We start from the raw sequence: 22,073 nt of genomic DNA, 5'->3' as shown, positions 1-22,073 counted from the left end.
TGTAATTACTAATTTTTTACTGATACTTTAAATAACTGATTTAGTTGATCGATTATTTATTTATTACAGATAGTTTAACTTATTTATTTTGAATTTCATAAATTATAGAGTTTAGGTTTTGATGTAATACTTAGGTGGGAGCCCAATGCCATACTCTATAATCTAGCAATCTACTTTTTTATTTCTTAATAAATTTTCATTTGTTGAAGAGAAATACTGTGCACATGCAACAAAAATAGTACTGTTCGGTATTTCAGTGCTAAAGGAAAAAGGTACAACTGCTCTGATAAATTATTATTTGTTCTTAAATTGTGTTTTATAATTATTGGAAATAATTTATAACTATTTCAATTATATAATTATATCTAAATTATCGATGACATTTTCCATTTATTGGAAATTTTATTTCTCTAACAATTGATTCGACTGTGATCTGGCGCCAACGTTTAAATTCAGTACACTGCTGATGAAAGCGCCACCTTGTGCTGAAAAATAGTTACACCAATTTATGGACGCTCATTTAACATTACGTTCGGTCTCCTGTTATCTATTCTTCATGTTTGCATCCAATAATTGTGTAAAATATAATTTTTTTTAATGTAAATAACTTACAAAAAATTTTAATAAAATCAAACTTATTCTTCAGAATTTATTTTTTTTCTACATTTTTCTGGAGGTACCCTGTATATATTTAGGTAATCGATTATATTTTTTATAATATAATTTTCATTTTGCTTATCACCGTATTTCGCCTGCAAAAATGAAATTTTTTTTTTACGGCCATTAAAAATTTTGTCTATTTACTTTGAATTTCTAACAATATTTAAAATAATTTGTAATAAACTTTATAAAATTGGGTAAAATTTTATCGAATTTTACAAAATGCTACCCCACACTAGATGCAATAGTGACATCAAATTCTCTAAAGTTTTATGAAATGTTATAAAATTTTGTGAAATTTCATACAATTATATAAAATTTTATCTAATTATTACTCCCCTTTTGAGATCTTAGTTTATAAAATTGTATAAATTTGTATGATTTTATAAGATTGCATATAATTTTATGAAATTGTATACAACTTTATAAAATTTTATAAAATTTCATCTAAATATTACTTCTCGTCTAAGGACTTACTTCATAAAATTATATAAAATTGTATAAAATTTTATATGATTTTATAAAATTTTATAAAAACATTTTTTCCCGGGAACTTTTTTCCAGTTTGTTTGACGTACATAATGTTTAAACACTTTTTGTAGTGAATTCAATTTGCTATGAAATTATACTAGGCAAAATTGAAAAAAAATTTTTTTTTATAGTCTTAATAACAAAAAACTAAAATGAAAAATTTTCGCGTGTATTTTGAATGGGAAAAGGGACCCCCCTTTGTGATAGCTAAATTTTAAAGATATCTGGCTGAAATTCGGTGAGGATTTTTCTTATAATATAAAGTAACTTTTGAACTCATAAGACGTTGAAAAAAAACATATTTTTGTTTGTGAGACACCCTAATGCTTATATATTTTTTCATACTATTGGGAAACATTTTGAATTTTTATACAGAAAAGAAAAAATTATAATAAAAAAAATTATCTACATATTTATTTGTACTAAAAAAAAAAATGTGAAATTGTTAAACCGCAAGATTTTAGGAAAAAAATGAGTTTTTAATTTTTTTTTAACCGTTCCACCATTTGAAAAATTCAAAAAAATTCCTGAGTATAGAGGAGTATGAAAGACATTTTCTGACAAATTATGGTGAGTGACATATTTCAAAGAGGCTAAAAAAAAAAAGATTATAATTTTCTTTTCTCTGTGAAAAATCGGCTTTCCGTTTGAGAATCACGATCATATGATTTTTTCATGTTTTGGACTCGTCAGAATTAGGAAAAAAATCATCATTGATTAATTCCGAATTTTACTATAAAAATAAAAATAATTTCGAAAAAACGGGTTTTTTTGAAATCCTCGAATACCGTTTGAGTTAAAGAGCTAAAAATTGAGGTGAACTATTTCATTCCCCTATCCAAAAATTCCCATAGAACTCACTCAACTGCGACAAAAACCGCATAGAATCCTATAGACTGTATTGGTTTCTATGCGGTTTTTGTCGCAGTTGAATGGATTCTATGGGAATTTTTGGATAGGGTCGACACCAAATCGACCCCCTAAGTTTGAGTCAAAAAAGCTATGGGGACAGAATTCCCATATTAATCCGGCTATGCCCTTTATTTATATTATTAATTTAAATTTTCAGGTTTGACATCATTAGGGTGTCTATAGACCCCAGGTTTCTACTAGATTTAAATGGTGTATTACCGTACAATGGACGGTGTGGCTCAATAAGTTATAGATCAAATTAAACGGAATATAGTATAGTGCCGGATAGCTCAACTGGTAGAGCACTTGGCGCGATATCGAATTGGCCTGGGTTCGATTCCCAGTTCGGGCTATCTATATTTTTCTCAATTTATTTATAAATTGTCTTATTAAGAAGGTTTGCATGTTTAGGTTTCCACTAAATTTAAATGGAATTTAGTGAATTTTTATTTATAAATGGCCATTTCAATATAGTGGAAACCTAAACATGGCCAACAAGCTCTTTTGATTGCCGCCCTAACCATCCAAATCGGTTCATTAGTTAAAAAGTTATAGACCCACACACACACACACACACACACACACACACACACACACACACACACACACACACACACACACACACACACACACACACACACACACACACACACACACACACACACACACACACACACACACACGGACATCATTCTGAAAATAGTCAGAATAGCTTCCTAGGACCTCAAAACGTTGACATCTGATGAAAACTCGATTTTCGCAAATCGGGGTCAAAACAATAACTTCCCGAATTTTTCGAAATCGTCGATTTTCTTAGTGGGAAGTTAAAAAAATATTAGTAGACATGCCCGTGATGGAAACATATGGAAATAAATTTGTACAATAGAGAAATCGGGTAGATCGATGAAACTATTTTTTTTTGTATTTGCTAGGTCTTAAACCTGGCCCGTCATGGCTGCTAGGCAAGTATCTTATCCACTAGGCTGTATAGATCGAAGCCAGAGGTTTTTAGGTACCATTTGTTATTTAGACTGGTAAAATAGGGCTTGTTACTTGAGTATTGGCTGCACCTTGTCCAAATACTTGTAAACCAAGACTTGTCGATTAAATCTCTGTTGAGTCTTGGCCCAAGACTGGTAAACCAAGGCTTGTCAATGAAATTTCTGTTTAATCTCATCCCAAGACTGGCAAAGCGAGACTTGTCATTTGATCATTGGCTGAATCTTGGCCCAAGACTGACAAACCAAGGCTTGTCACTTGAGTATTGGCTGAACCTTGCCCCAAGACTGGCAAACCAAAGCTTGTTACTTGAGTAGTGGCTGAATCTTGGCCTAACCTTTGGAGGCCGAGCATTGGTAGCCCAGTATTGTGCCAAGACCGGCCCCGTTGTCAATACTTTTTTTTCTACAAGAGAAGTGCAATAATTTTAAGATGAATTTGAAATCTGCACACACAAACCAGAGGCAAATACCTAGTGAACGCTGGAAATAAGTGCTGAACACTTCGTATTTCACAGATAATGGTGAAGTCCATCATATACTTTACGTTATTCAAATTATAGATAGTTCTTCTGATTTATAAAATCTCTTAATCGAAGGCATAGTGGCCGTTTAGTATCACGGTGCTAATTTACACTATAACGTATTTAAAATTTTGTCATAAAAATACCAGTTTAAAAAATAAGCCTCAGCTTGCTATTTCCAAAATTTACTTACAATTTTTAAAAAAAACGAACTTTCTAAGTTAGTAGTCTGATAACTCGCGCTGTTTTTCATGCTTTTTTTAGGGGCCTTTTTTTTTGAAGAAACAAACGAAAAGTTTTGCATTTCAGTATGTTTTTATTTACATCTTAAGGTAACAGAAAACGTTTTTTTAATGAAATTAAATAATTTATTATTATCATTATCGCTTGAAGTTGACGCCTAAAAAAAAAAGCGCATTGGTGGCCCCGGTGATATTCTCTCTCGAGGACATCCAAAATTAAAAATTCTTGATTAGTTTTAATCTATAGACATTAGGGTGATTCATTTTAGAGCAACATTTTTTTTTATTAAGTCCCACCTGAAAATCTTGTAGTAAGTAGAAAAACGAAAATTTTGAGCCGCATGGCAGCTCTTAATTCCGATTTTAACCCGTTGCTAATCCATTTTTTATTTTTCCCATTTAAATAACATTGAAAAATAATTTTTAATAACTTTTTCCTTCCGCTCACCGTATTAAACATTTTTTGTTGCATTTTGACATATGGGCTATTGTAGAGGACTAAATTTGCTACAAAAAAAGTCCTTTGAGTCGAGTCCGTAACTCGATTAGATTTCTACACAAATCGCTTCTTAGATTTAAATTTCGTAAAAATAACACTAAATCTCATCTAGCGCCCAAATTATTGATAATAGATAAAAAAAGTAAACAACAATTTTCAGGAAATTTTAAGCCCTACAATTTTTGTAATCAAACAATTTATACTAACTCTCAAAGTTTAGTTACTAAAGCCTCTTAAAACATAAAATCACGGAAAAATTTAGTTTTTACGTCTTCAAAAACTAATTTAATAGATCTTCGTGAAAAAGTCGAACCCAGAATTTGTATGTCATCGGACTTACTAAAATCTGATGGCAGTAAAATTTGTTAAACCAGTAAATCTACAGATAGTACTGGTTTTGTAGGTCTCATATATTAAAGAAACTTTTTTTTAACTATCCAAGTAACTTGATTATTTATGTAAGGTCTCAAATTCATGCACAACTTATGTCGAATCAGTATTTATATCACAATTTTTCGGTTCGACTTTTTCACGAAGATCTATTAAATTAGTTTTTGAAGACGTAAAAACTAAATTTTTCCGTGATTTTATGTTTTAAGAGGCTTTAGTAACTAAACTTTGAGAGTTAGGATAAATTGTTTGATTACAAAAATTGTAGGGCTTAAAATTTCCTGAAAATTGTTGTTTACTTTTTTTTATCTATTATCAATAATTTGGGCGCTAGATGAGATTTAGTGTTATTTTTACGAAATTTAAATCTAAGAAGCGATTTGTGTAGAAATCTAATCGAGTTACGGACTCGACTCAAAGGACTTTTTGTAGCAAATTTAGTCCTCTACAAAAGCCCATATGTCAAAATGCAACAAAAAATGTTTAATACGGTGAGCGGATGGAAAAAGTTCTAAAAAATTATTTTTCAATGTTATTTAAATGAGAAAAATAAAAAATGGATTAGCAACGGGTTAAAATCGAAATTAAGAGCTGCCATGCGGCTCAAAATTTTTGTTTTTCCGTTGACTACAAGATTTTCAGGTGGGACTTAATAAAAAAAAATGTTGCTCTAAAATGAATTACCCTAATAGACATGTCATTCTTGCAGGTAGTAGAATTATGAAATTTTATTGAAAAATAACAAAATGGCTGACTTCGAAATAAGAGTTATCTTTTTTCGCATAAAAAGGCTTGTAAAATAGAAAGTTAGGGGTGAAAAAAATAATTTCTACTACCGACGAGAACTACAAGTGTGTAGAATAACCAGTTCAAGTTTCAGGTCAATAGGTTAAATAGCAAAAAAGTTAGGTCCTGGGTCGACCGTAAAAATATTGTTCCGAGATAAACGCATTTAAAGTTTCAGTAATCTTCGGCGTGCAGTTGCGCGCAATTCTGAGGTGCTCTCGAAAACTCATTGTAACTCCATTTCTATTTCGAATTTCTGTTTGAAATTTTCACAGTATATTCTTAATATATTGTACTTTCGAAATACCCGAGATATTCGAGTTACCAGACTACTACCGTAATACACTTAAATTTTAATATTTCGGAAAAAAATGATTTTATAGTTTATTCTGTTGTTTCAAGGTTCCAAACGACAAAGATTGTCCATCCACGACTCAAGCAATGAAGACCATGACTCGGACTCACTAGATGTTCATGAATCTTCTAAAGCGCGTTCACGTTCACGATCTCAATCACATTCACCCTCCACAACTCGCATTCTTCATGTTAAATCATCAACTGATCCAAATATAGCTCTCATATCGACAGAGACAGACTCAATAATAGGTATGAAACAAGAGAGTAGTGTAAATGATTCCGACGAGGGAAGTACTGGACCAGCTAGTCTAAGTCCGTCACACACACCATCTTTAACTTCAGCTTTTACACCCCAAAGGAGTGATACACCAGTACCAGAGAATCTAAGTCTCCGAAAAACAGCAAGTCCAACTGAAACATCTATTCAAACCGTTTCTCAAACTGTTGATCATGTGCAGCCTCATTATAGCCCACCGCCTCCATCTTTGGCGGTAGGTTCGAAAATTTTAAATTTATTACTGATTATAATACGTGTTCATAAATTATTCATTGATAAGGTGAAAAATTATTATAGGCATTTCATTTTATTATTAATAGGCTGCAGCTGCTCATTTTTCACCATACATATCTCTGTATGGACCGACAGCAAGTTCACTATACTGTTCACCAGCACTCTACCAACATCAACATCATCATCATCTAGTTGACTCACGAGAAATACAAATGCAAATGCAAATGCAGATGCAAAGTGCTCAACAGCCTTGTGGTGTTCAAGTTCAGCAGCAACCGCAACAGCAAAGGTCACCGATTGATGTGTTGCTTCGAGTTTTTCCTGGAAGACGTCGAGCCGATGTTGAATCTCTCCTTCATCGCTGCAAAGGTGTGTTAGATTCTCATTAAAGACAATAAAATTTTCTTTGGTATTTATTGAAAAACTAATGAATCATAAGAGATCAACTAGTTAGTACAGTAACTAGGTATTAGCGATTTTTTCAAAGCTTTATATAAATCGTCCTTATCCAAATGATTTCGTGTACTTATTCTACGATCCAACTCCTCTCACAGATGTTCTATAAGATTCAAATCTAGGCTTTGGCTTGGCCACTCGAAAACTTTAATGTTTCTGCATTTCATAAAATCGTAAATGTACTTGGATCTATGTTTGGGATCATTATCATGCTGAAAATACCACCCAGCTGGTATATATTGCTTAACGAATGGCAGCATTTGAGTTCTCAATATATTTTTTTCCACAAATCGTTCCATATTTTTTTTAATTCGCACTAATGGTGCAACGCCAGAGCGTGCAAAACACTCCCAAACCATCACACTATCAACTCCATATTAAACAGAGCGTAATTAATAACGAAAATCATAGTTTTGATTTTTAGGACATCGGGCGTTTAGAGCCTTTTTTAGCATCTAAATTATTTACAATATTGTCTTGTTGAGATCTAGTTATCATTTCAAAATGATCCCATTGATTACATTCACTGTAAGTATTTATACTTTGTTGTTTAAACCCGATATCTTCAACGATCTTTTCCACGCTATTAATAAAATAATTATTTAATCGATTAGCGATTATTGCAGGGTCTGTCATTATGTCCCCATTAAAATTTACACAATTTAACTTTGTAGAGCTTTTACTTTTGTCACCAATAAATTCTTTTAGAGATTTCCACATTAGTTTTGAATCTGCTTTATTCTGATCTATTTGTTGTTCAAAATAAACTCTTTTACGAGCATTCAACTCCTTAACAATATCATTTCTCATCTTTTTGTAATTAATTCAATCAAGTATTGACTTAGATTTTTTTGCTATCCTAAAAGCTCTATCACGCAGTTTAATTCTACGAATAATATTTTTATCAATCCATGGCTTGCAAATCCAACGAAATTTTGAATATTTTTTCTCAACTGGTGCAACTTCATCAAGGCTAACATTAATATCAGAGATTATTTTATTTACAATAGAATTAAAATTAGTTGTATCACAGCAATTATTAATATACAAATTATCATTCGAATCATGAAATCTCGATCGTAACTTCATTTGGAAGTTATATTTATTAAAATGTTTCATATTCCTTACATAATATGTATCTAAATTACTACTTTTAAGATTATTATTCTCAATACTTAACAAAACAGTATTATGGTCAGATATTCTAGGTGTAGTTAACACCTTAGTCTTAACGTTGACATTTGTAAAAACTAAGTCAATAATTGTATCTGAGAATACAGTCGATCTAGTAGGTGAAGTCACTTTTTGCTCTAGTCCTTGCTCTAGTCCTATGTATGATAATTCACTTAATAATTTGCGGCTATAGTAGGAATTATTACTAACGTCAATGTTAAAATCGCCTGTAACTATTGAATCCTTAGTAGCTCTCAACTTCAATAAATTATCACAATAAGTAATACATTTTGTACAGAAATCACTGATAGAGCTATTCGGTGATCGATACAGATTACAGATTGTGATATTAGGAGTACCTGTTATTTGCAATACATGAAACCAACATCTCTTAATTAATACATTATTATTGCAAATAGTTTTAAATTTGATATTGTTCTCAATGTAAGTAAGAACACCACCTGTTCTAGCATTAGTGGAGTTGGTTCTAATTAAACTGTAATTACTCAAGCTTAACTCAAATAATATTTGATTAGATTGATTAACTCTAATATTTAATGTAATTTAGTAAAAAATACTCATATAAACGAATAAGTGCATTACTTGTACTGTTTATTGCTAAATGTACAGTAAAAATGACAAAACAGTAATTATTGCTACATGCTTATTTGAAAAATTGCTATATTATTACTTTTATTACTTATTCATTCTTATTTTTTATTAATCGAATAGAAAATTTTATGAAGACAATCTTCAATTATTACTAAACGTTTAACAATACATTTTATTATGCGATTCAACGATTTTTACACTGTAGAAATATAAAAATCAACTTAAAATTCGCATTAAATACTCTACAATATAGAAAAATTACTAAACAGCTTGTAATTTTTATCAAAGAAGATCGATAAAATTGAAAATTGGTGGGGATAGCGTATACAAATAAGTATTATAAGTTCCGCGAGCTTCGTGCAAAGAAGAAGTCGGACCGTCAAACATAGGAAGGGACTCGCAGGTGGGAGATCAGGCTTCGAATCTCGGTTAAAACAAGTGATTTTTTAGAAATAAATATTAACACCAACACCAATACAGATGACATAAATAATAATAATAATAATAATAATAATAATAATAATAATAATAATAATAATAATAATAATAATAATAATAATAATAATAATAATAATAATAATAATAATAATAATAATAATAATAATAATAATAATAATAATAATAATAATAATAATAATAATAATAATAATAATAATAATAATAATAATAATAATAATAATAATAATAATAATAATAATAATAATAATAATAATAATAATAATAATAATAATAATAATAATAATAATAATAATAATAATAATAATAATAATAATAATAATAATAATAATAATAATAATAATAATAATAATAATAATAATAATAATAATAATAATAATAATAATAATAATAATAATAATAATAATAATAATAATAATAATAATAATAATAATAATAATAATAATAATAATAATAATAATAATAATAATAATAATAATAATAATAATAATAATAATAATAATAATAATAATAATAATAATAATAATAATAATAATAATAATAATAATAATAATAATAATAATAATAATAATAATAATAATAATAATAATAATAATAATAATAATAATAATAATAATAATAATAATAATAATAATAATAATAATAATAATAATAATAATAATAATAATAATAATAATAATAATAATAATAATAATAATAATAATAATAATAATAATAATAATAATAATAATAATAATAATAATAATAATAATAATAATAATAATAATAATAATAATAATAATAATAATAATAATAATAATAATAATAATAATAATAATAATAATAATAATAATAATAATAATAATAATAATAATAATAATAATAATAATAATAATAATAATAATAATAATAATAATAATAATAATAATAATAATAATAATAATAATAATAATAATAATAATAATAATAATAATAATAATAATAATAATAATAATAATAATAATAATAATAATAATAATAATAATAATAATAATAATAATAATAATAATAATAATAATAATAATAATAATAATAATAATAATAATAATAATAATAATAATAATAATAATAATAATAATAATAATAATAATAATAATAATAATAATAATAATAATAATAATAATAATAATAATAATAATAATAATAATAATAATAATAATAATAATAATAATAATAATAATAATAATAATAATAATAATAATAATAATAATAATAATAATAATAATAATAATAATAATAATAATAATAATAATAATAATAATAATAATAATAATAATAATAATAATAATAATAATAATAATAATAATAATAATAATAATAATAATAATAATAATAATAATAATAATAATAATAATAATAATAATAATAATAATAATAATAATAATAATAATAATAATAATAATAATAATAATAATAATAATAATAATAATAATAATAATAATAATAATAATAATAATAATAATACATCCAGCGTCATAATGCTGCTCTGCGAGTACTCTACTACCACCTTAGACATACGCACGGTATCGATAAAACACCAGTGCTGCCTTATCTGCCAGGAGATATTCCGCAAGTTGTTGAGAATGACCGTTGCCGTATTTATTGGAACGTGCCATTCGCAACAACGCGGAAAATAGATCACAACAAACCTGATATTGTGCTCTTCGATAAAACCACTCGTGACATTTATGTCATTGAGTTTTCAGCTCCTGCTGAGTATAACATCACGATTAAAGAAGAGCACAAACACGAGATATATCAGGATCTCCTGTTCGAAATTGGCAAACTTTACCCAGGTTACCGTGTCAAACTTGTCGTCCTCATTGTTGGCGTCCTAGGAGGGATGAAACAGTCTTTCGTATCTGCATTGGCTAGAATACCAACTTGTTCAGCGCAAGTTGAGATTCTGGCATCGAGGATGCAAAAGGCTGTAATTCTTGGATCCCTCCGTCTACTTAGGCAACGAAACTTGGCCTGCTGCGCATGCTGATCATCTTGTTGATGAAGCATCGCAGCAGTAACGATTTAGCGCTCAGGTGAGGCCCTCGGTAGAGTCGGACTACCGGGGATAACCCCCTGAGCATTCAACTTAAAAAGAAATAATAATAATAATAATAATAATAATAATCATTGGGTTTAACATACGAGGTTGTCAATTTCACAACAGATGAAGACGACTTCCTTATGCAAATTGTTCATAGTCATGAGAATAGGCATAAGGGAGCGTTCTTATACAGTCGACTCTGTCTAAAAGTTCCACGTCGGGACAGGACCATTGCCTAAAGGTTCCCTCCCCCCCATCAGCACTTCCCCTACAATATATTCCCCTCGAGCGCCGAGGCGCACGCTAAAACGAACATATTGCGCAGTAAACATAACCTCAAAAAATGTGCATTTAAAGTTAGCGCTCGAAAACTGAATTGTGATTCGTCACTCGAGAAAGCGGGTGGTGGAATATCCGGGAACCTTTAAGCAATGTATCCTGGAACCTATAGACAGTGGGAACCTTTAGGCAGAGAACCTTTAGACAAAGTCAACTGTATAAGGCAGCAAGGCACGCGACAAAATCCCTCGGTCTGGGAAGAGTAAACCCTCTTATTGAACTCCCTAAGGAGGAATTTAAGAGTGTCATAAGGAATGCTGAGCAGCAAAAACTGCTCAGTACACACATGGACAAGGTCATGCACAGCGTGTTCTTTAAGCACGTGCGTGATCATGGCTTGTCCACCCAGCTGACGTTATCCTTCCTTAAGTTAGCTGGCCTGATGTCCGAGACTAAAGGATATATTTTTGCCTGTCACAACGCTGCTCTGCGAGTACTTTATTACCACCTTAGACATACGCACGGTATCGACAAAACACCAGTGCTGCCTTATCTGCCAGGAGATATTCCGCAAGTAGTTGAGAATGACCGTTGCCATATTTATTGGAGCGTGCCATTCGCAACAACTCGGAATATAGATCATAACAAACCCGATATTGTGCTCTTCGATAAAACCACTCGAGACATTTATGTCATCGAGTTCTCAGCACCTGCTGAGTATAACATCACGGTTAAAAAAGAGCACAAACCCGAGATATATCAGGATCTCCTGTTTGAAATTGGCAAACTTCACCCAGGCTACCGTGTCAAACTTGTCGTACTCATTGTTGGCGTCCTAGGAGGGATGAAGTAGTCGTTTTTGTCTGCACTGGCTAGAATACCAACTTGTTCAGCGCAAGTTGAGTTCCTGGCATCGCGGATGCAAAAAGCTGTTATCCTCGGGTCCCTCCGTCTCCTACGGCAAAGAAACTTGGCCTGCTGAACATGCTGACTATCTTGTTGATAGACCATCGCAGCAGTAACGATTTGGTGCTCAGGTGAGGCCTTTGGTAGAGTCGGACTACCGGGGATAACCCCCTGAGCATTCTACTAAAAAGAAATAATAATCAAAATAATTACAATAATAATTAAAAGTTGAAAAGCTGAAAAAATTTAATTTTATTTATTTTCATTCTAATAGAGTAAAATTTACCAATCGGGATAGTAAAATTTAATAAATATATATTTTACTGATGCAGTAAAGTTTACTGATGCAGCTTATACTTATTTCCATAATTAAATAATAAAAATTACTAAATGTATATGAAAATTAAATTCTCAAGATAGTGAAAATAACACAATTTCAATAGCGTTTCAATATTACGATATAAATTTAGTAATTTTAACTCATATTTTTAAGTAAAAGCTTCTAAATTTTTTTCTCCGTGTATGTCAATGATGATAAAATTCTGAAATATGCTCAAAGAATGCAATAAAATCTAATTTTCTTCTATATTTTTCATAGAAAAAAGTGCACAAAGTATGCAACTATCGTAGTAGAAATTTTTGAAATCAAAATTACTTTTTTATTTAATAAGAGGTAATGAAAAGTTAGAAATTTTTATTCAACTCATGCGCGCTATTCACGTTTTATCATGCCTAAAATGCGAACCCTAAATGGTCGTTTACCGACTGGTGAAAAATTATTTGTCAAAACGCAATAAAGATGTCTACTATCCCGGCCATTGTGACGTAATGAAAATAAACGTAACTATCTTTCAAGCTCTTACTGAATATGGGGTAATTATAATTCCCTGTTGTTACCCATTGAGTAGCCAAGGTTGTGATGCCGAATGTTTTTTTTCACCATGTCACTAAACAGCTATTGAGACTTCGCTTTTTAGGCGATTAATAAAACGTGAATAGCGCATATGAGTTGAATAAAACTATGGGCGCAACATGTAGGGTAAGTCATAATCCGTCACCCGCGATGTGTTTAGCACTCGTTTCCGGCGCACAGTATGCACTCGCTTCGCTCGTGCCTGCGCACCTGCGACTCGTGCTAAACGCATCGTGCTGACACATTATGAATCACTTACCCTACTAGTTACGCCAATAACTATTTCATTGTCTTTTAGATATAATTATCACAAAATACAACGAAAAAAATCAATTTTAAAATAATACAGATGGCCTTGGTGAGTCAGTATCAGCTTAAATGTCATAAATAAATATAGCACTGACTCACCAAGTTTATCTATAATATTTGAAATTTTTTTTTTTGTTATATGAAAATTACATTTAAAACCTTAAAACCACGAAAGCTAAGAGTTAATATGATTTTGATTACATTTTAGTCCACTATATTATGATTTATCCGGAAAAAATGACAGAAAATGTTATTTTTTTAATTTCTCGTCGACGACATCTTTACAACTAATTCACTGATTTCAATGATCATTGTGGCAATCAGTGCGTTCTATCAAGTTCTAAAGCTGATTAGATTCTGAAATTGATTGATCAAGTCGTTTCTGTAAAATGATAAAAAAAACTACAAAAAAAAAAATTTTTTTTTCATAATTCTCAAATATCTTCGAGGCTATTTGATCGATCGATCTGAAATTTTCAGGAAAGTTGACAGTCAAAAAACTTTTTCAATTGCCACAAGGTCGATCTCAATCGGTTAATCCATTAAAAAGATACGAAGAGTATACATCCATACACAGAAAAAAAAGTTAACTTGAATCAAGAAAAATATTCTTGATTCATGAAATTTTTTTTGATCGCTTTGGAAAATGAAAATTTACTTGCACAAAATAAACAATTATCTTCAAGTTTTTATCTTGAATCAAAATTTTTTTTCTCATGTCAACATATTTTTACGCTAAAATGAAAAAATTTTCACTTCATTCAAGAGTTTATATTACTTAAAGCAAGAGATATTTTTTGAAGTAAGATACAATATTTTTTCGTGGCAATATTACATTTTTTTGTTTAAAGAAAATAAAATTTCTTGGAACAAGTACTATACTTTTCACGCAAGTATTTTCGTATGCTCCGACCAATAAAACAAAAGTTGCTTAAGGTAGTTGTTTCGAGGTAGTCACGTTTAAAAGTAAGGCATACCAAATTTAAAAAACAGTATAACTGAAGCGGTTAGTTGAACGTCGCTCATTAGAAACTTTTGTAAAAGCATAGTTACATCCCTCGCGGATTCGGGGTTACTGTGAAATCACAGTGAAATCACAGTGAAATCAATTTTACCGTAAGTTTACTGTGTATTGATGGTAATTTCATAGTGAATTCACAGTCGTTTTGTGCCATTTCGTCACTCTGGTTATATAGTAGTTTTACAGTAATTTTATGGTAGTTCCATAGTGATTTCACTTGTGATTCTTTTGTAGGTTTACAATTAAATTACCATACTTTCATGATAATTTTACTGTCGATCAGCTATCGATTTATGGTAACCCAACAATGGTAACACTGAGGCTTTATCATAGGTTCACAGTCAGTTTATCGTGATTTCACTACGAATTCACTGTGATTCCATAGTAATCTGATAGTGTTAACTCTGTGACTTTACAATAGTTTCACAGTCAGTTCATAGTGGTTTAACCATGAATTTACCGTGATCCCATGACAATCTAGTAGTATTAGCACTGTGACTCTATGATATTTTCACAGCAAATTATTAGTGTTTTCTCCATGATTTCACTCTACTTTGATAGTGATCTGATACGGTACATCTATCATTAATCCAATTTCAAAATCAAAATTTGAATTTTTAATGTCATTAATCGATAGAAATGGAATTAAAAAAAAAATAATATCAATTATTTCATAAATGCTCCTATAATTATTTGTAAGTTTAGCAAATATTTGGGCACATATGTATTTTATTTATTATAAATTTAGCTATTTTAGGAATTTCCGAGCGAAACTTTATCTGTAATTATCTAATTTAGTTAATTTTGTAAAAGCTTAAGACGGTAAAATTTTTCGGAATTATGAAAAAAAATAAATAAATAAAAAAATTGAATAACTTTTTTTTTAAAACTGTATAAATTGAATTTAAACTACTGCAAAAAATAAAGAGAACATCATTTAGATTAAGATTTCAATAGTAAATATTTATTATTTATCATAATTTAAAATAAAATATTCTTAAATTAAGAAAACTTGATGATTTACAAATGAAGGCAAAAATTTTTTTTGATAAATATCGAATTCTTTTAATTTTATAGTATTTAATAAAATAATTTTTCTTATAGCTTAGTCTTGAGAATATATAGTATTGAATAGCATGAAGTAACAGATTAAATATTTAGTTCCGAATGCGTGTGGTGGCCGAGCGGGCTAAAGTACATGACTTAAGCTACTCTCAATCGAAAGGTCGGCAGTTCGAGTCCCATCATGCGTTAAAAAAAAAATAAAATTCCTTCTTTACCGAGGGTAAAAAAATAGCAGTTAATCCTCCAGAGGAATTACATGAAGTCGTACAAAGGGATACTAAATAATTTTTTTAAACAAGAAAAATTATTTATTGAAAAACCAAGATTAGGATTATTGTTGCTATTATAATATTATTATTAATTTTATTATTATTATCTTTGAATCAATAAATATAGGATCTCAATATTGCCCCTAAATCTCGATGAAAACTAAGCAGATCCAGGATTAAATGATTAAGAAATCACAGTAATATTACTGTCAATTCACAGCGATATTATTGTGATTTCACGAAGAATCTATAGTAAGACTGCTGTGAAATCACTGTATGATCACGGTATTATTACTGAGAAAACATGACTGAAGCACTGCAGATCCAGCATAAACTGATAGTAAAATCACTGTAAATACACAGTAATACTACTGTCAACTTACAGCTATACTACTGTAAATTGACTGTTATGCTATTGTGATTCTACTATAAATCGATGGTGAAATCATCATAAAATTACCATTGGATGATAATTATCACACAGTAAGCAAATGGCACAAAGTTACAGTGATTTCACTGTCATTTCACTATGGGTTCACTATCTTTCCACTATGATTTCACCGAAATTTCACCATAATTTCGGAGTAATCCCGAGTCCGCGAGGGTATTGCTCTCACATACACCCAAGTAGTGTCAATACACAGAAAAAAAAATCTGTCTATCGGTTGACCCTGCGGGCCAGACCCAAAACTTCCCGCTGTTTTCGAACTCCTTGAGCTCGAAAACATTGATGTGAATGCATTGTCGAGCTCTTCGACTTAGTTTGAGTATGGCGCATTTTTTGAATCAAGATGTTATTTTACTCGATTCAGAAAGATACAAATATATTTTTTAAAATTATTAATCAGTTTATTACTACAATGGTTACTCATATTAGTTTTTGATTTGGAAGTTTAATGCATATTCTTATTTAAAAAAAAAATTATTTTTACGAAAAATTTAAATAACATTTTTGTTTAATGGCCGCATTTTCAATAATAGAAAATTTGAGGTTACCCAGTAAGTAAGCATTGTCAATCAAATACGTTTACTGTGAAAATCTTTAAAGTTTGAATACAGTAATTATTGACTACTTTAGGTATTATGATAAAGGATTTCTTTCATATGTATACATTAAACAAATAGTGTATTACATACCTAGGCTAATAAAATAAGAAAAGTCTCAGAGCGCATGCAATTGTTGGCCGAGGCGAAGCCGAGGCTGACAAACATGTGGTCTGAGGCTTTCTTTTTTCGTGGCCTAGGTAGGGGAAGGGGGGGGGGGGCAAAATGGGCCCCCTAAAATTTTGGATGCCTCGAAATATTAGGGGGCAAAATGGTCTCCCCAAATTTTTTAACATGAAAAGTGTTTGGAGCGGGGAAGGGGCAAAATGGGACATTGAGGCAAAATGGGCCACTGAGGCAAAATGGTCCCCTCAAAATTTTTAACATGAAAAGTTTTTGGGGGGGGGGGGGTAAAATGGGCTGTCTAGACTTTGAAAACCTACGAATATTTTTTAGCCAAACGGGTTCCTAAAATTTTTTTTTCAGATATGATTAAAGAATTATGATAAGGGGCAAACTAGGTCACGAGTTCAACGGCATTACTAACTATAATTTTTTTCAAAAACAATTTATTCTATATAATCGAAAATAATTAAAATATAAGCAATCAAGTAATGAAATTAAGTTATTTTAAGGTCCAAATTTTCACTATCAACTCTTTTTTATACTAAACACACAGCAAAAAGTTTCAAAACACAAAACAAGCGACAAACATACATTGAGTTTTGTTGGGGGCCCGTTTTCCCAACTTTTCAGGATTTTTTAATTTTCATAGACACAACAAATTAACGGCAAAAACTCAGCAGAAGGAAAAAAAAGTGAAAAAAGCTGAAAAACTCGCATTATAAAAATTTTTTGAGGGGGCCCATTTTGCCCCACATTTTTTAATTTTTTATTTTTAATGGACAGAACAAATTAACGTCAAATACTTGGCGAGGGAGTAAAAAAAAGTAATACAAGTAAAAAAAACTGAGGATTTGAAAATTTTTTTCTTAAGGGGCCCATTTTGCCCCCCCCCCTTCCCCTGTGTAATATACTATTTTTCTGCTCGACGAAGCCGGAACGTTGCAACTTCGTTTAGGGCAGCAGCCCGAAAGTTGCTACTTTCCGGCCGGAGGGGAGAAATATAATATTATCAATGGCGAGATTGATGTTTTGATGTTCAAATTGTGAACTTACAATTTAAAACTAAATACAACTGACCGAAAAACAAGCAAGTATGCTGTTTCCATCGAGGCGCCACCTGGCGTCAAAATGTTCACTTCACCGAAGTAAATCTGTTACTTGGTTTGAGAGTTGGATTTATTGTGTGAAAAAAAATGACTTTTTGAACCAAGCATATACAAATCTTGAGTTAAGAATCTTGATGCTCCTTGAGCCACGAAATAAATTCTTGAAGCTAAAAAATGGTATTTTTCAAACTAGTATTCTTGGTTCAAGAATATTTCACTTGAATCAACTTTTTTTTCTGTGTACGTTTATATACACATACATCCATAATATTCGATAAGTGATCGTGACAATACTGTTCACTGTTACTGCGCATACACACGTTTTGTATACACGTTATTTAATCTATAAATTTTATTATTTTTTTGTTTTATTTATAATAAACGCTAAAAAGTTATCAAACGAAATGTTTGAACAATGTATTTATTTTTAGGATAAATAAAAAATAATTGACAAATTATCTTTATTTTGTTTGAAAACAAATTCATAAAACGTTTCCCTGTCATAAATTTACAAAAATTTAATTTTATTAATTAATTATTTTTTTTTATCAATAATAGAATGATTCGAATTATTAATCATCGTTAATTTTATTTATTGGTTATATTTTTATATTATGTGCCTATTTGTATTTTCGCGCGATTATCTGGCTATGTATAATATAAGTGCTATTACCACATCACACTACTGTTTTGGTACATCTTTAAAATTTTTAAAAAGTTTCAAGCTTTGATAAATTATAATTCAGAAACGACGTGGCCAATAATTATCATTTTTTTATTATGTGGTTTGTAATTTCAGTTATGATAGCATATTTAATTTTTAGAAAGATCCTACATTGCGTTTTGATTTTATTAGAAAAAAATCGCCCGTAAATCTCTATTCTCCATAGAAGCCCGTGTTAAAATTTCAATATTTTGAAATCGTTTTTCATAAAATTGGTGTGGTCAATGTTACTCGGATTAGCCTTATACGATTTGTAAATCAAAAAACAATCACGTGAAGTTTTATAAAAATCTTACATTAAATTAATCTTCGCAACAACTACCTTAAGCCAAGAGAAAAAATTTCTTGGGAGAAAAGATCGATATGGAGAAGGGGAAAGTCACCGGTGCTAGGCAGCAGCAGCGGAAGTAGTTCGGTTTTCGCTAAGAGATCGCGCTCAGCCGAGTACTCCTCTGTCATCTAACAGAGTGACAAGCATCTTTTCGGATTGTACTCTAGTATATCCTATAGTACATCATGACCTTAATATTTACTATTAATGGTTACTTGAATAATTATTCTCAAAATAAAAAAACAAAAAAATGCGGTTCAGATAACAAAAAAAAAAAAAAAAGAATCGACACGTCAACCTTTCAGAGAGAGAATACATTTCTGACTGAGAAAATTTTTCGTTTTTATTAAAGAAGCAAACTTTTGGAGCAAGAAATTTTTTGTCTTGGCCCAAGCAACTTTTATTTCCACTTGAGCAATTTATTTTTTGGAGCGAAAGAATTTTTCTCTTGGGCCCAGAAATTTTTTCTTGGTCCAATAGACTTTTTTTGTTCATTTAAGACGATTATTTTTTAGAGCAAAAAAATGTTTTTCTTGGAGCAAGAAAAAGTTTATCGGTGCAAGTAAATTTTTTTTCGCTCTAAACGTTGTCTTTTTGAAGTGAGATAAGTGATTTTCTCCAGCCAAGAATTTATTTTCTTAAATTTTGGAACCTAAAATGTAGCGAGTAACTGCGTCTCAAACACTTTAGCACTGTATTAAGAGACTTTCTGTTTTGGATAACATCCCAGCTGACTTCAAGAAGCGAATCGTCAGCTTTGCTAACAAGTCATGATCTTGCACGTGGTTAAAGTATACGCTATGCATGGGTGTCTACGTTCATCCTGACAAGTTTTGGTTGCTGAGCACTTCTGGTGACACTCTTATACTTCTCTTTGGGAAGTTTTAGAAGAGTTTTTATTTCTCTGAGACCGAGGATCCTGGCTGCAGAATTGCTGCCTCATACACTAGTCATAAAAATCCACGGACATTAAAACAAATTCTTAAAGTTTAATATGTTAAAAAAAAACCAATCAAAGCTTGAAATTTCTAGTTTTCAGATCCTGAATTAAAATATTTTTATCACTAATAGTTTTTGAGTAATCGAAAAAAATGTAGGCGAATCATTGGACGTCAAATTTACACTCGTTTTTGTAAATTCGCGCCACACCCTTAGGATTCGCGGCCGTATGACATAAATAACTATTTTCACCCATAATTGAAGATTTTGTTATATTTTAATTGTTAAAATACTTATTAATTACTGCTAAACTTACTGTAACCATTTCAAGTAGTTTTGAAACATTTGGATCATAAAATACTGAACCAAATTAGCTTTATGAGATGTATTTTAAGTTCGTTAATTCAGATAAGACTTCTGGAATCATTGGAAAAAACATCCACAAGCAAAATCATACTAGAAGATATATTTTGCATGTCACATTTTATTTTCATTGAAAAGTTTTGTACTAAATGCGTCTTTATATTTTGGATCTGAAATGTTTACTACATGTCTATATTTAGTATATAATTCCATTCATCAATCGTTTCGAAATTGTAATTTTCAGGTGACGTAGTGTCAGCAATGGAAATACTAGTTTGTGAAGATAGTCTCCAACCTAAATCTGCATTTTCACCTCTTGCTGGTGCCTTAGCATCTGCAGCATCAGCTGCTTCAGCAGCATCAGTTAGCGCTTATGCCTCACGAGCCGGTTATTGTGGTCCAAGCCCACCCACACGTCACAGATTCCTTGCTGCTCCGTATGCAGGCACAGGTTATTTGCCTACTGTTATTCGACCACCAAATCAAACCAGCCATTCAAATGGTACTAGTGATGCCTATCGAGAAACAAGTCCGGATGATGCAAGTGATAAAACCAGTTATTCCGAGTGATCTAATAAACGTGTTCATCAAATCACATGGACTGATCGATAGTTTGGGTTTCTTGGCTGTAAAAATTGACAGTTTATTATAAATTAAGACTACAAATATTAATAAAATTGTCACTTAATAAACATTACAATTAGAGGACTTTTGAAGAAGCCTTTAAACGATCATTTTATGCAGATAATATGATAACTATCCATGTCCAGAGATGTATACTTTAAATAAGTAGATAATTAATATATGTATTAAAAGGTTTCTAAGATTAATGTTTCATAGATAAACCCTTGTATTATATTAATAAATAAATCATCAGAGAAACAAGTAAATAAAATTTAAATAACATTATAATAAATTGTATTTTAAGATTATTATCATTAAATGTAATAATCTTGAAAACTATTAATGGACAGAAATTTGATAACCAAAATAAATTTTTCAAATTGTTCTACTGCGATGTTTAGAATCAGGAATAAAATTAAATTTTCAACGTAACTAACTTAGTTAGTGTGTTTGGATTAAGATATGTAAGCATAATATTTCGCAACAGACAAAATTGATTAATTGACTTAATTTTAAATCATATTACACGGAAACAAAAATTGGCGCTGCAACAGGACGCATTCCTGTGGGAGCAACAGAATAAAATCCTGTTGTAGCAACAGGATTTTCATGTTACAGCAACAGGAGAAATCCTGTGAGAGCAACGGGATAAAATCCTGTTGCAGCAACAGGATTTTTCGTGAAATTAAAAAAATTAGGAACAAGTTTCATGAACCAATCTTTAACTTCCCACTAAGAAAATTTTCGAAAATTCGGGAAGTTATTGTTTTCACCCCGATTTTCGAAAATCAAATTTTCATCAAATGTCAACGTTTTGAGGTCCTAGGAAGCTATTCTGACTATTTTCAGGATGATGTCCGATTATCTGTATGTATGTGTGTGTGT

The 22,073-nt window shown here is 30.3% G+C and overlaps 1 protein-coding gene across 1 annotated transcript in view; it reads left to right on the top strand.

Moving 5' to 3' along the window:
* Window positions 1-21,437, top strand: part of LOC130665334 (doublesex- and mab-3-related transcription factor A2) — a 162,829-nt gene extending 141,392 nt beyond the window's left edge. The window contains exons 3-5 of the mRNA XM_057465667.1: window positions 5,945-6,390; window positions 6,497-6,779; window positions 20,809-21,437. Coding sequence (XP_057321650.1) covers window positions 5,945-6,390; window positions 6,497-6,779; window positions 20,809-21,134 — 1,055 coding nt within the window. The 3' untranslated portion in view covers window positions 21,135-21,437. The remainder of the gene's footprint in view (window positions 1-5,944; window positions 6,391-6,496; window positions 6,780-20,808) is intronic.
* Window positions 21,438-22,073: the final 636 nt, after the last annotated feature.

This window comes from Microplitis mediator, chromosome 3 (assembly GCF_029852145.1).
Source record: "Microplitis mediator isolate UGA2020A chromosome 3, iyMicMedi2.1, whole genome shotgun sequence".
NCBI classification, from domain to species: domain Eukaryota; kingdom Metazoa; phylum Arthropoda; class Insecta; order Hymenoptera; family Braconidae; genus Microplitis; species Microplitis mediator.
This window is presented reverse-complemented; position numbering and strand designations above follow the sequence as displayed.